Genomic DNA, 16059 nt, shown 5'->3' on the forward strand with positions numbered 1-16059 from the left:
GCCATGCGGGCGCCATATTTATTGAATGGCGTTAGCCGGCGCAAGCAGACCGGCGCTGCCTGGTGTGCGTGGAAAAAAAACACGTACACCAGGCAGCGCCGGCGTTGGGAAAAATGGCGCTAGGGCGTCTTAAAAATGGTGCAAGTCAGGTTGACGCAAAAAATCGCCTCCACCCGATTTGCGCCATTTTTAACGACGCCCAGACGCCATTTACATGACTCCTGTCTTAGTAAAGACAGGAGTCATGCCCCCTTGCCCAATGGCTATGCCCAGGGGACTTATGTCCCCTGGGCATGGTCATTGGGCATTGTGGCATGTAGGGGGGCACAAATCAGGCCCCCCTATGCCAAAAGCGTTAGCGCAGTTTAGCGTCAAAAAGTATAAATACGGGCCTTTATTTCACCAAGCCTCCTTCTCTCCACAAAAACCTCTCGTTCTTAATTCAGTAGCCTATAATGGTGCTGTAAGTATAATAAGAATCAAGGCCACATGTATGGTGCACAAGATTGCTGGCTTGCATCTGAGTTTACTCATAGCATTGTCACCAGGGCAGAGCCTGGAATCTTTCACAGTGCATGTTTGAAAACTCGCAAATTAATAAATGCCTCTCAATGAAGTGATATAATTTGATGCACTATTCTGAAAAGCTTTCTTGTGTTAAGGATATACCATTTTTGAGTTGTGAATACACTGTCATATTCTGACATGTTTGTTGCATGAAAGTCATGACAAATATATTAAGGCCTTGCCACTAAAAGCACTCTTAAACATTTGACAGCAACCCCCACTCATGGTGGCTTCCCCTCGTTTGCCTGGGTGACAAATGTGGTATTTTTGACACCATGATGGTTTGAACAACAAATCCGAACACATCCTCTGAACTAGTACTTGACATCCACTTGTTACATCTTGTTTGCCTATTCCACTTCCAGCGAGTGACCACATTCTGGAGCGCCTGCTGTTCAGCAGGCATACCACACTCGGGAACTCGTGCTCTCTTGACCTTCGGTTTCCTGACAAGGAGAGTTGCCTGCCCTGTAACCTACTTCACAATTCCTTCATCATGCCGCCTATCAACAAATCGGGCCACGCCAGAAAACTCTTGCCAGCCACTGTTAAGCAGCATACTCACTGTCAGCTGTTTGGCATGCGAGCCTGGCAGTCACTGTGATCACGGGCTTCTTGTGCTCTCGTTTTTCTTCCGATTTTCATTGTAAATGGCCTGCAGCAAGGAATTCATCTAGATTTGCCACAGTGTTTCAAACATGCAGGGACCGGGCGTCTGATACTTCCCACTTCAATCCTACCTCAGGGGAACGCAACGGGGTATTGTTTCACTCTCGGGAGGCATTTTCACAGCATGTAATTTTTAGTGTGTAGGCCCACAACCAATAGACGATCTGTTTTCACCTCTCTCTTCCTATTATGGTTACCGTATTTACCTATGAAAATGATCACTTGGGACATTTTCAGCATGCAATTTGAAATAACAGACTCAGTGCTTGTATAAGTTGCAGGAGAGCTTAGCAGAATGTCTGCTTGTCCGGCGGACTAAATACAGATTAAAACTTCTTGTCTGCGGCAGGAATCATCATGTCTTGGGCGTCGGGCGATACAAATTCCCCACCCCTGTTGACATCATCACTAGACTACCAAATAAGACAGCAATCTACTAAAAACCTAGGAGGAGGAGAAGGAAAAAAACAGTGAGAGTTCAGTTCTCATTTTCTCATTATTACACCATAAAAACTGCAGAGAAATGCATAGTACCTGTGACAGTAAAAAGAGAGGGTTATAGAAGATGTGATGAAAGCATATACACCTGGCAAAGATCTGATTTCAGCCTTTCCTTACCAGAGGTTTTCATTTTACAGAGCCTTGCTTGAGTCATCCCCAGAATCCCAAGTACAAAAATCAGAGTAGTCTCCATCCTAAGGGAGGAAAGAAAGTTGATGGGTGAACAGAGAACATAGTAGAGCAATGTACATTACATCAAAACCATCAAATGGACCACAATGGTAATATTGTATGTAATATCGTGAAAAGTGCATGCTACAGCACGTGGCGCAGTTTTCTCACATATGTGTGCTCTGATAATGACCCCTCTCTGTACCAGTGTTTGTGCTTAGAAGGGAGCATGCAAATATGTACAGTGCATAAACTCACGATATTTTACTAAGATTTTGCAATTTGTTTTGTTACAAAAGTGATGCAAACCAACACAAAATCTTTTTTTCCAATCTACTTCCCAGTGCAAAAATAGATTTGACCTGGAAATTCACTTGAAAGCAGCACAAAGCAGGTCCTCACGCTGCTTTGCATTACATAGCACCAAGGGGGCATTCAATGGTTGGTATAGGGGTCGTCCCATGAACCATGAACCACCCATGGTTTTTGATGCAAAACCCTATTTACTAAAAAAAGAGTGGACCTGATTTTACATCAACAAATATCAGCCTCTTCAAAGAAACTCTATCAAGGAGAAATGCTTTTTAGAGACAAAGGTCAAGGAATTAAACATAGATTCTTGGTACTTCATGTTGTACAGATACATGTACATTCTTAAGAACTATCCCTGTTCAAGATGAACACTTGAAGAGCATGATTCAAGATTAAAAACAAAGATATGGTACAAACTATCCTCACAGTAGAGGGAATAGGGACAAAAGCATCTTAACATTTGTAAAAATTTATCAACTTCAACAGCCAGAGAGATGTAAAAACTCTACTTCCCCCCTTTAGTAGTACTAAACGTCCCTCCATCAAATTCCTCCATCCCTGTAGTCACCAACCTTTTCTGTAATAAGAACTACTTATGTTCAATGAAAATAATCCCAAGCTACTAATGTTATTAGCATTGTAATACTGACCTCATGATTCCATTACTGGCCATCATATGCAAGGTAACCTACAGTATCACCGCAGTGAACCAGGCATGATTGGCAGCAGTAATGTTAAAATGACTTTGTCAACGTGGAATGCCTCCATGTGAGTAATATAGAACAACCGTAGCTACAGTGGCCCTGGCGCCAAGGTAATCATATTTGTAATATGGCTCTTTAATGCCTCATAATTTATCATTTAAATATCAACTCTAAAAACACATCATCTTTTTTGTTCTAAATGTACACAAATTGTATCTGAAATATATGATTTTCAAATATAGTAAACATATAGTTATTCAACCAGACAACAGCTAATCATTTAGTATGTTGGGAGGCACACAGTAGAGCAACATACATGTAGCTGGAGAGTGATGAGAAGTTCACAAGTTTCTCATTGAAGAAGCCTTCTCTGGCTTAACTAAAGGACAGCAGTAAAAGATAGCTTCAAGGTTGCAAATTTAGGACCCAATTTATATGTTAATGTTCCCTCCCGCCAACATATAGGTCCGTCTGCCCAATTTAAATGGACAGACAACTAAAGTGGACGGACTATAGGTTTAAGAGAGAACTTAGAGGTCAGTATTGAGTTAAAACGACTAAATGATCCCCTTGCCATGAGACAGGACTTACATGGCAAGGGGAGCATTTTCTTCAGGATTTTCATTTTGAAAATAAACAAAAATAATAATTTGATGCAAGACTCTATCATGTTGGTGGAGCCATGCGCCAAACTGCAAACAACATTGACAGGAATTGCCATGATGGCAGTATCTGCCAAGGCTTTGAAAATGACCACCAGTTTGGTAATTTCTAAATTAGGCTAGTAGCATCTCTGTTAGGGCAACTGAGTAATTTACTCCATCATTCTGATGGAGAAATGGGCTATCCGCCTAAATAAAAATTGGGCCCTTAATCCTCTCCACCAAGATCGATCCTATCATTTAGGCCAAAACCTGATCAGCTAGTGGCATATCACATTTGAATACTCTATTCTTGTCCTGGATTGTATAGATAAAAGAAAAGGCAGACTATAGGTAATTCACAAAACTCAAAACAATGTGAGGGTCCAAAGAAAAACAATAAATTTCCCAACTTTTAGTGTCATTCAGTTGAAATTAAATCAACCCCTCTCCTCGTAGGCTCTATGGGGGTCATTATGACACCGGCAGTCGGTGTTATAGTGGAGGTATTACCGCCAACAGGCTGGCGGTACATACCTCCACTATTATGACATTGGCGGTTTGGCCAAAGCCAAATCGCCATGTTAACCGACCGACCGCCACTTCGGTAACAACTGGCAGGCTGTAGACTACATTCTCCAGCCCGGCGGCCGTCACTAGGCCACCCATGGCATTTTGACCCCGCCCACCGCCATGGTTTCTGTACTGCAACGGAAACCATGGCGATAGGCACTATCAGTGCCAGGGAATGCCTTCCCTGACACTGATAGGAGTCTCCCCTGCTCCCCATTCCCCTCCACCTCACCAGAATACTCCCCCACCATCCCCCTCCCGACCCCCCACATATACACACATACACGCACATACATCCACACCTATACACACATTCACCCACACATGCATACATTGATACACACTCACAGCAACACTCCCGAACATACATCTAGGCACACACGCAAACACACGACACAACATGCACGTACACACACACACACCCACTAATGCATACACGCATTACACATGTATTCACGCATTCAAACACAGTCACACACACCCCACACAAGCAAACAACACCCCCACCCTCCTCTCCTGTCAGAGAACCCGACTTACCTGCTTGCAGAGGGTCCTCCGGCAGGAGACGGGACGCAGCGCTGTTGCCAGCATCAGTGTCCGCCAGCAAAATGCTAGCATCCGCCGCCATGGCCATAGCCAGAATTCTGTTGGCCTGCTGGCAGAATTCTGGCAACGGTCATAATGCCATGGACAGCCGGTAGCCACAGTGACGGTATCTTGGCAGCCATAGCCATGGCGGTAGGCAGCATTTTCCACCAATCTCACAATGGGGACCTATGTCATCTGCCCCCAAACTGGTGACAGCAAAATGAATATGGAATGATGTATAGAACTCATCACAGAAACTCAAGTAACATTTTCCTGTGTGACTTTCACCTACACTAGGGAAACGAAAAAGAAGCTGCCATAGTCCTCTTTCTTTGTTTAGTCAGTTGTTAGAAATGGGGTCTCTAGTTGACAGATGTATGCACCCTTGTCCAAGTAGGGTAAGTCACACACAATCCAAATTATCCTGTGCCCACCCTCTGGTAGCTTGGCACTGAGCAGGCAGGCTTAACTTAGAAGGCAATGTGTAAAGTATTTGTGCACTACATCATACAGTAACACAGTGAAAACACCACACAAATACATCACACAGGTTTAGGAAAATAGATAATATTTATCTAATAAAATAAGGTAAAAACGACAAAGATCCAATAAGCAAAAGTTGAAATATCACTTTTAAAAGGTTTAAAAGAGTCTTAATAAAGAAATAAACAATTGTCGTTTGTTACACACAGTACCTGGTATGTGTCAAAAATAACGACGCGCGGAGACTGCAAAGGAGGAAATGCTTGGAAAATCGGGTGTTGCGCTGAATTTTCCGATGCGGAACAGACAATGAGACATTTCTTTCCACGCTGCGAGGGGATTCCATCATTTTGTGGCATGCAGTCTTGGTTTCTTATAGCAGTGCAGGGATATTTTGATGCCAGGGTCAGTGCAGGGAAAATCCTTGATGTGCTAGAAGAAGGCACAGGTGCTGCTTCGATCCGGTGGGCGATGCATCAAATTTTCCATCGCAAGACAGGCACTGCATCGAATTTCAAGTTGGGGAGTAGGGCTGCGTCATTGTGGTCAGATGTGTGGCAATTCCTCGGTCCCAGTGTAGGCTTTGCGTTGATTTCGGCAGGTGGTACGTTGATTTTCGACGCACAAGGAGATTCCTGAAGAGATTAAGGGCCTCATTACAACCCTGGCGGTCGGTGTTAAAGCGGCGGTAATACCGCCAACAGGCCAGCGGAAAAAAAATGGAATCACGACTATTGTGGAAACCGGCAACATAGACAGCCACTTTAACACTCTGACCGGCAAGGCAGTAGAAACAAACACCGCAGCGGTAACCGCCAACAGACAGGTGGAGGACAAAGTACCGCCCACCCTATCACAACAGGCCTATCCGTCACCTTTTCCGGGGCGAAACCAACGCTCTCAAAAGCACAGCGGAAGCAGTACACAGAAGGGAAACCACTCACCTCTCGACACCCAATGAGGAACCAGGACACCATGGAGCCGAACTACACGTCCTGCCTATGCTGCTCTTCCTCCTCCTCTATCAGGAGCAGGACAGACGCTGTCAACGACCACGCTGAGTACTGCACCTAGAACACAGGGGAGGGGGGAGGGAAAAGAGAGTGACACACACATACAACATGCAATACCTTCACCCCCACACTCACCCACAACAACATACACACAAATACATGCAGCAACATTACATATACACCCCGCCACCCCCAGTAGAACACAAGGGCAAAAGGATATGATTGTAACAATTGTAATCATGAAAAATCTGATACTCCAAATTCAAAATTAAGTATATACAAATATGTACACCAACTACACAAGTCCGGATAGTGTACCAATCATTGTCCATGGACCACTGGTCCCCAAATGCATGGGCGAAGCCCACACAAGATGCCTGACTGGAAACGGAGAGAACACTGCTGGGGCATCAGATCAAAAATAAACAGGCCCCGCAGGAGGAGGGGGAGGAAGGGCACCTCAGCCAGATGAACGCACAACGCCACTGTTGTACGAGGGGGCTCCATGCCCATTGCTGTATCCTGGGGAGTGCAAAGCCACAGTCTCTCAAGTCTCTCCAGTGGGTGGTTTGCCCACTGCTGTATCCTGGGGAGTGCAAAGCCACAGTCTCTCAAGTCTCTCCAGTGGGTGGTTTGCCCACTGCTTTATCCTGGGGAGTGTCATTCTCCACTGGTTCTGGAAGGGGCCTGGTGCAGAGAGTGCTTCATCCTACCAAAGACTGAGGTAGTGGATGTCATTCTCCACTGGTTCTGGAGGGGGCTTCGTGCCCAGAGTGCTTCATCCTTCCAAGGACTGAGGTAGTGGATGTCATTCTCCACTGGTTCTGGAGGGGGCCTGGTGCCCAGAGTGCTTCATCCTGCCAAGGACTGAGGTAGTGGATGTCATTCTCCACTGGTTCTGGAGGGGGCCTGGTGCCCAGAGTGCTTCATCCTGCCAAGGACTGAGGTAGTGGATGTCATTCTCCGCTGGTTCTGGAGGGGGCCTGGTGCCCAGAGTGCTTCATCCTGCCAAGGACTGAGGTAGTGGATGTCATTCTCCACTGATTCTGGAGGGGGCATGGTGCCCAGAGTGCTCCACGTGCAGTGTGGCCGGTACCATTGCCTCACCTGGGTGTGTGTGCCACGAGATTGCTGAGGAACAGGTAGCATGATACGCCATGGAGGCAGCGACATACCCCACACTGCTGCGGCTTCGCCTTCCACCTGCAGGTGCAAACAGTGATGGAAGTCATGGCTCATGGAAGCTGGCCACGGTCCAGGAAGTCTCCTCCAGCCTCGGACGACTGACCACTGGGGATGGTACCCATGTCAGTTGTGGTGCCACTGTCCGAGCACGTCGCGGGGCTGGTGGCAGTGCTTGCGGCGGTGTCTGTGGCGGTGGTGCTGGCGGTGGTGCATGAGTCAGCACCTGCTGAGGGACACAGCAGGATGTCTCCTGCAGCCTCGGATGGCTGCCCACTGGGGAAGATGCTGGGGACTGTCGCTGAGGATGCAGACGTGCCGGTGCCTGTGCAGGTGGCGGTTCACGTGGCGGTGCAGGTGGCAGTGCTGGTAGCGGGGCAGCTTGCGGTGTTCGCCGCCGTACAGGTTGGTGTTGTCGTGGACAGAATGGGGTGACACTGGTCCCTCAGTCGGTGCTACCGTGCCCTTTCCCGATCTGCTCTTCTGCTTTTGCCCCTTCCCCACCGTTGATGGTGCTGCAGGTGTCTTGCCACTATCCACTTTTGTTTTTGCGGAGCCCTTGGTGGTTGGTAGGTGTGGCTTCTCCCTCTGGGATGTGGGCACCTTCTTCACTTTGGCAGGTGGCGGAATGTCCTTGCCGTCGCTATGTGGCACACTGGCAGCCCTGATGGGTGGCACACTTCATGACCCAGCTGTTGCTGGCACCACTGTGCCTGGGGATTTGGTTGCTGAGGTGCTGGGCTGGGACCTGGAAAGCCTGGCCCTAGGGGAAGGACTGGGGGGGAGGTGAAGGGAAGAGGTCAAGGTTTGCCAGGAAAAGTTTTCTCTGGGACGGGAAGATGGAGTGGGTTTGGGTGTGGAGGAAGAGGTAGTGGTTGTAGGAGGTGTACGTTTGCTGAATTTGGGTGAAGGTGCATGGGCCAGAGGCTGTTGTGAGGTGGATGGCTGTTGGGTGGGTGTGTGCCTGCATTTGTGTACCTTGGGAGTAGGGCTCACAGACACACTGGGAGAGGACACTGGGGATGTGTGCATGGTAGTGGGGGTGGTGAGTGCACATGAGCGGTGTGTGGTGATGGGTGTGCTGGTGATGGAGGTAGTGGCTGAGGATGTAGCGCATGCAGGTGTGAGTGGAAAAAAGACTGGGAGAGAGGAGGACGTGGAGGAGGGGGATACAGTGGAGGCAGTGAATGTTGCTGTGTCTGCATGGGGATGGTGCTTGTGGGACGTGTGGTGCTTATGTTTGCCATGTCCACTCTAGTGATTTGATGAGTGTGCATGCTGGTCTGATGGTTTTCTTGGGATAGGCTGAGGTACAAGGGATTGGGTCTGGGTAGTGGAATTGGAGGGGGGAGGCTGGACACAGGGAAAATGGCTGCCATCAGTGCTGAGGCCAGAGCCTGAAATGCTCTCTGTTGGGCCGCCTGCCCAGAATGAATGCCCTCCAGGTATGCATTTGTTTGTTGCAAATGCCTCTCAATACCCTGGATGGCATTCAAAATGGTAGATTGCCCAACAGTGAGGGATCACTGGACGTCAATAGCCTCCTCACTGAGGGCAACAGGGCACGGGACACACGCTGAGTGGCTGCTGGGAGGGCGGTGCTGGTAGTGGGGGTGGCGGATGTACCTGTTGATGCGGTGGGCACAGAGGTGCACGCCACCGCATGGGAGCTCCCATCAGAGGAGGAGTCGCTGTCACTGGTGTATGCTCCTGTCCCCATAATGGAGCTCCCCTCGCCCTCCGTCCCACTGGTGGCCTCAGACTCCATTGCTTCACCCTCCAGGGCCAAGTGGGACCTCCTGCTCTGGTGCCACTGCTCCTCTGCCTGATGATGCTATTGCACACAAGAACTGGGAGATAACAAAAAGGGGGTGGGGGAGACAGAAGAGAAACATGTTCAGTGCATGCAACACCATTACCGTCGGAGGACACAACACACAGGGAGCAGCCCTCAGCACTACACCATGCACTAACAGTTCCTAGAAAATTCACGTGCCCAAGGGGTACGAGGCCTAGGCCCAATTGCTGCACACCTGGAAGTCACAGGAGCCTGACTAGGTGTAGATGGGTATTACCACTAGTGGGGTTGGGGTGCCACAGAGCCTTCCTCACAAAGGACCTTGTCTACCAGGTTTGCCCTGGCCTAGGGGAACCCACGCCAACCTCCCCCAACCAAGCACCTCGTAATGAGCACAGAGTCAGCTGAATGAGAGTGTACTCACCCTCTTGTGGCTGCTGTGATGCCCTCAAGTGCCCATCCAACTCCGGATAGTCTACCGCCAGGATCCGGTACATCAGGGGGGTGATGGTGCGACGGGCACCCCTTCCACGTTGGGAGGCCATCCCCAGCTGGGCCTCCGCCGTCTTCTTGCTCCAGCGGCACAAGTCCTCCCATCTTTTACGGCAGTGGGTGCTCTGTCTATGGTAGTCCGGACGTCTTTGGCAATGGCACACCAAATACCCTTCTTCTGATGGGTGCTGACCTAGAGGAATGGTACAGGGGGAAAGGAAATTACTCACCCGTCCGGACCGTCATGCTCATTGCCCACCAGTTCCCTCCCATGCCCTGACACACATATACTCAGCATCCGCACATGCAGGCCTCAGCCCCCCCATGTATCTTCCATCCACACCACTCAAAACAGGCATTGCCCACGCAGCACGATCACAGTGTACTCACCTGTTTGTCTGGAGGACCATACAGTTGCGTGTACTGGGGGAGGACCCCATCCACTAGTTTCTCCAACTACTCCAAAGTAAAGGCTGGGGCCCTTTCCCCAGACACTGTAGCCATCATCGCTTCCAGACACAGTTCACAACAGCACTTGCAATGTAGGTCCTCTCCTGTTGAAGGTCAGGTATCAAGTGAGTGAACAGACAGAAAATGGCGGTCACGTCCGCGGCGGTGCGTACCGTCACCGCCGGCGTTCATCGTCATTGGCTCCTGGGACCCATATGGCCCAATGTTAACCAATGCTGAATTGTGCCGCGGTCTTCGACCGCCCACGGCGACGGTGTACAATGCCAGAGCAGTTACCTCATTTCCCCTTGTCCCACCTTACAGGTCAGGCAGCTGCCATTTCAGGGGGCCACATGGGATGGATACAAACTGCGTCACACCTATCTAGGCCGAGAATACAGACGGATACCGGGACATTGTGAATTACATACCTTTCTGCAAATAACACATTGTGATACCTCAGTGTTGGATGAGTCTCTGCCCGCTGTTTTCCTACATAGGGCATGTCTGCTGGGGCAGGTGATGAGATGGCGGCATCCTCTGGTGTACAGACCCCTGGTGGACCTGTCCACAATGGAAGAGAGACACATCATAATCACATACAGACTTGATCGTGCAACAATCCAGGAACTGTGTGCCCAGTTGGAGACAGACCTGATTTCAGTTATCCACCATCCCACAGGAATCCCCCCTCTAGTGCAGGCCCTGCCTGTATTCCATTTCCTGGCCAGTGGGTCTTTTCAAATATCAGTGGCCATGGCATCAGGGATATCCCAGCCAATGTTCTCCAACGTGTTGTCCAGAGTGTTATCTGCCCTACTGAAACACATGCGCAGGTACATCGTTTTCCCTCAGGTGGAGGATTTGCCCCCAGTGAAAGGTGACTTTTATGCCCTGGGACATATCCCCAACATCATTGGGGCCATTGATGGTACACATGTGGCATTTGTCCCCCTGCAGGAATGAACAGGTATACAAAAACCAGAAAAGCTACCATTCGATGAATGTGCAGATGGTGTGTTTGGCAGACCAGTACATCTCCCAAGTGAATGCCACTCATCCTGGCTCTGTGCATGATGCTTACATTTTGAGGAATAGCAGCATCGCTTATGTGATGGGGCAACTCCAGAGGCACCGTGTGTGGCTAATAGGTGAGGCCAAGGTCCCAATACAGTTGACATAAGTGTCTGGGTATGGGGTTTTCCCTAAGGGTTAGTATGTGTCTAACAGTTTTCCCTCAAAATGTGCAGGTGATTCTGGTTACCCCAACCTGTCATGGCTACTGACCCCAGTGAGGAATCCCAGGATAAGGGCAGAGGAATGCTACAATGAGGCACATGGGTGAACTAGGAGGATTATAGAACGCACCTTCGGCCTCCTGAAGGCCAGATTCCGGTGCCTCCATCTGACAGGTGGATCCCTATACTACTCACCGAAGAAGGTGTGCCAGGTCATCGTGGCCTGCTGTATGCTGCACAACCTGCCTTTGCGATGCCAGGTGCCTTTTCTGCAGGAGGATGGGCCAGATGGTGGTCTTGTGGCAGCTGTGGAGCCTGTTGACAGTGAAGAAGAGGAGGCAGAAGAAGAGGATATCGACAACCGAAACAACATCATCATGCAATACTTCCAGTGAGACACAGGTAAGAAGATGTAACTGCTTCTCACTTCTCATACTATTGTTGGAGCTAGCATGAGTCTGTCATTTTCACTCAGTGTATGGACCCTGACTTGTCACTTTGACTTTCCATTTCACAGATCTGGGTCCCACTTTGTGCCCTCTGCTATGCTTACTGCTGGCCTACAGCTGTGTTACATTGTTATGTGAACAAGTACATTGACATTGCTATATTTCATAGATATTACAATTACACATTTGTGAAAGCACCGACTGACTCCATATTGTTTTGTGATTGAAGTGTGTTTATTTCTGTGCAAATAAGTGGAAGGGGTTGTAAAATGGGCTGGGGTGATGGTGGAGGAATGTCCATGGCAGAGTCCAGTCTATGTGTTTCACAGGTACATTGTCCAAAGGGGCATAGGAAGTGGAGCAATGGCAGTTTAAGGTGGACAGGGTGACATAGTGGGACAGAAGGGTGGCATTCAGGGGGGTCCTATTTCCTGGCAGGGGTCTTGGCAATGTTGTCTGTCTTGTTCCTGGATCTCGGGGACAGTTTGCGAGGTGGTTCTCCATCTGCAGGGGGTGGGGCGCTGGTGTCCTATTGTTCCTGTGGCAGTGCCTCCTGTCCACTAGTGCCGGCGGAGGTGGAGGGCAGCTCACCATCCAGGCTAGTGTCAGGGGCCCGTTGTTGTGCCACTGTGTCCCTCCTGGTGTTGAGAAGGTCTGCCAGCACCCCTGCAATGGTGACCAGGGTGGTGTTGATGGACTTCAAGTCCTCCCTGATCCCTAGGTAGTGTTCCTTCTGCAGCCGCTGGGTCTCCTGAAACTTGGCCAGTACCGTGCCCATGGTCTCCTGGCAATGGTGATAAGCTCCCATGATGTTGGAAAGTGCCTTGTGGAGTGTCGGTTCCCTGGGCCTGTCCTCCCCCTGTTGCACAGCAGTCCTCCCAGCTTCCCTGTTGTCCTGTGCCTCTGTCCCCTAAACCGTGTGCCCACTGCCACTGCCCCCAGGTCCCTGATTGCCTTGGGTTTGTGGGGTTGCCTGGGGTCCCTGTAGTGGTGGACACACTGCTGATTGACTTGTCCTGGGGACAGAGGGATGGGCCCGCTGGGTGGGTGCTGTGGTGGTGTTTCCTGAGGGGGGAGGTTCAGTTCTGGTTTGTGACTGTGTCAGGGGAACCGACTGTCCCGATGTCCCTTATGGGCCGGGCTGGTCATCTTGATCCAGGCGTGCAGAGCTGCTGTCGTCACTGTGGGCCTCTTCTATGCGGGGCACTGGATATGTCTGGAACCTCCTGTCTGGTGACGTTGGGTAGGGGTCCTGTTGGGGTGTAAATGCATAGTTATTATATCTGTGTGTCCCATCTTGGGCAATAGATGAGTGACCCTCTACTCCTGTGCTTGCATTATTGCCATGCCACGTGTGTGATTGGTGATTTTGGGGCATAAGTGAGTCTCTCTACTGGACATGCTTTGGCGATGGGTGTCCATTCATTCGTGTTACATGCAGTACTTGGTTTTGGGATGTGTGGGTTGTGTTAGTGGGATATCTGTGGGTTGTTGGGGTAATGGGTGTGAGGGTAAGGGTGGCGGTATGTGAATGCATGCAGGTGGGGGGGATAATGTAGTCAGATTTGCCTTACCAGAGTCCAGTCCTCCTGCTACTCCTGCGAGGCCCTCATGATGCATGATTGCCAAGACTTGCTCCTCCCATGTTGTTAGTTGAGGGGGAGGGGTAGGGGGCCACCACCAGTCCTCTGTACAGCAATCCGGTGTCTGGATACCATGGAACGTACCTTCCCCCGTAGGTCGTTCCACCTCTTCCTGATGTCATCCTGTGTTCTTGGATGCTGTTACACTGTGTTAACCCTGTTGACAATTCTGCGCCATAGCTCCATCTTCCTTGCAATGGATGTCTGCTGTACCTGTGATCCGAATAGCTGTGGCTCTACCAGGACGATTTCCTCCACCATCACCCTGAGCTCCTCCTCAGAGAACCTGGGGTGTCTTTGAGGTGCCATGATGTGGTGTGAGTGATGTGTGAGGTGGTGTCGGTTGTGATGTGTGAGGGAATGTGTTGGTGTGTGTTGTTTGAGGTGCGTGGATGTTGTGTAAGTGATGGTGTTGTGTGTCTGTGGATGCTGGTGTTGTTTTAGGTGGTCTCTCTCTCTGGCCTTCTTTCAAATTATTGGTTGTAAGGGTTTGTGGGTGATATGGGTGTGTGTGTATGTGTATCAGGTGTGTGTATTTCAAAATGTCCAATGTGGTTGTGTTTTGTCAGTGTGTGTGTATTTTGAGCGCAGCGGTATGTACCGCCAATGGTTTACCGCGGTTGAATGACCGCCGCATTGATTCGTGGGTCGTGATACTGTGGGCGTATTCTTGTTGGAGGTTTTGGTATTGCCAGTTTTTCACTGACCTTTGGTGTGGCGGACTTGTGTGGGTGTCTGTATTGTGGCAGATTACAAGATGTGGGTCGTGATACCTGTAGCGGAGTTCCACTGCCGCAGCGGTCTGTTGGCGGTCTTCTGCACGGCGGAAAGCGGGAATTACCGCCAGGGTTGTAATGAGGGCCTAAATATTTTTGGCCCTGTGACTTCAGAAAACAGGAGGCAACCTCAATCCAAGGCCTTGGAGAGCAGTTTTGGGGATTGCAGAGTTCTTCTCAGCAAAGTCAGAGACCAGAAGAGCAACAGCAGGAAAGCAGTCCTTCTCAGCAAAGCATTCCAGATGAGTCCTTTAAGCAGCCAGGCAGCTCCTCTGACAGGGAGCAGGTGTAGGCCCAGAAGTGTCTGGTTTGGTGGGGTCAGAGACCCAGTTTAAATACCCAAACCAAGTGGGAGAGACTTCAAAGTTTCCCTTTCAGTTCATTTCTGTCTGACAGGGTCCAGTAGGGGTTTAACAATCCATTGTGTGGAGAAAGGTCACTGGCATTTGAAATGTAAGTGTGAGGCCATCCACCCTTCCAGCCCAGGAAGACCCATTAAATATGGAGATAAGTGCAGGTGTGACTGAGTGTCCTGTGTTTGTAATTGTGAGGGCGAAATGCGCAAGGGAGCTATCAACAGCCCAGCTCAGACATTAATTGGAGACAGGCTGTAAGGCAGAGATGTTTTAAGTGCAGAGAAATGCTCACTTTTTAAAAGCAGCATTTATAATATAATAATATTAAATCCAACATCACCAATAAGCAGGATTTTCTATTACCATTCTGGTCATACTTAAATATGACCTGGTTACCCCTTTCAGATCAGAATCTACTAATATCTGAGGGCAGTCCTAATGCTAATCTATGAAAGGAGCAGGCCTCAGTAGTAGAAAAACAATTTAGGAGTTTTTTACTACCAGGACATATAAAACACATATGTACATGTCCTGCCTTTTACCTACATAGCACCCTGTCCTATGGGTTACCTAGGGCCTACCTTAGGGGTGAGTTATATATAGAAAAAGGGGAGTTTAAGGTTTGGCAAGTACTTTTAAATGCCAAGACGAAGTGGAAGTGAAACTGCACCCACAGGCCTTGCAATGGCAGGCCTGAGACATGGTTAAGGGACTACTTATGTGGGGAGCACAATCAGTGCTCACTATTGCCCACTATTGTTGCACTTAAAAATGCTCCTAGATGAATTATTTGTTATAGTATGCGTACGTATTATACAGTCTTCAATTAATGAATAAGACAACTCCGTACTGTTAAAATCCAATATGTTACCCAACAGGATTCAGGAAGTCCAAATACATGTACAACAATTACAGTGAATCCCAACTGCAGATCCAGGAAGGGGTTATAACCCTCCTCATGACACAGTTCTACACAATAATTGCCCGGTTTTCAGTCCCAGTTCAAGTAATATTCAATTCAGCTTGTCAAATGAGAAGGTAAACTAGTAGCACTTAATTTACAGGCCGCGGGCATGAGTAGTGCACTTGGGAATTACAAGTAAATTAAATATGCCAATTGGGAATGAACCAAAGTTTCCATGTTTAAGGGATAGAGCATATGCACTTTACCACTGGATAAAAGTGGTAAAGTGTGCAGAGCCCGAAAACTAGCAAAAACAGTGCCAGAAAAGTAGAGGGAGGCAGGCAACAAGTTGGGGCATGACCACTCTAAGGCTGTCAGATCTAATATCAGTCTTATTCAATTATGTATAACTCCCATGCACTACTGATTCCACTGTGGAACAGCGACTTAGTGAAAGAATGGTGGGTCAAGATTGATGCTCATAGGACCCATAGATGGGTTTGACCATTTCGTCATCCCTTTTGCTCTCCTCTCTTCAATTGTATAACC

At 49.0% G+C, this 16059-nt stretch overlaps 1 protein-coding gene across 1 annotated transcript in view; it reads right to left on the bottom strand.

The window, feature by feature from the left end:
• The window catches only part of LOC138282985 (pentraxin fusion protein-like), a 34663-nt gene extending 32736 nt beyond the window's left edge, over positions 1–1927 (bottom strand). The window contains exon 1 of the mRNA XM_069221076.1: positions 1855–1927. Coding sequence (XP_069077177.1) covers positions 1855–1891 — 37 coding nt within the window. The 5' untranslated portion in view covers positions 1892–1927. The remainder of the gene's footprint in view (positions 1–1854) is intronic.
• Positions 1928–16059: the final 14132 nt, after the last annotated feature.

Source organism: Pleurodeles waltl, chromosome 2_2, assembly GCF_031143425.1.
Source record: "Pleurodeles waltl isolate 20211129_DDA chromosome 2_2, aPleWal1.hap1.20221129, whole genome shotgun sequence".
Classification (NCBI taxonomy): domain Eukaryota; kingdom Metazoa; phylum Chordata; class Amphibia; order Caudata; family Salamandridae; genus Pleurodeles; species Pleurodeles waltl.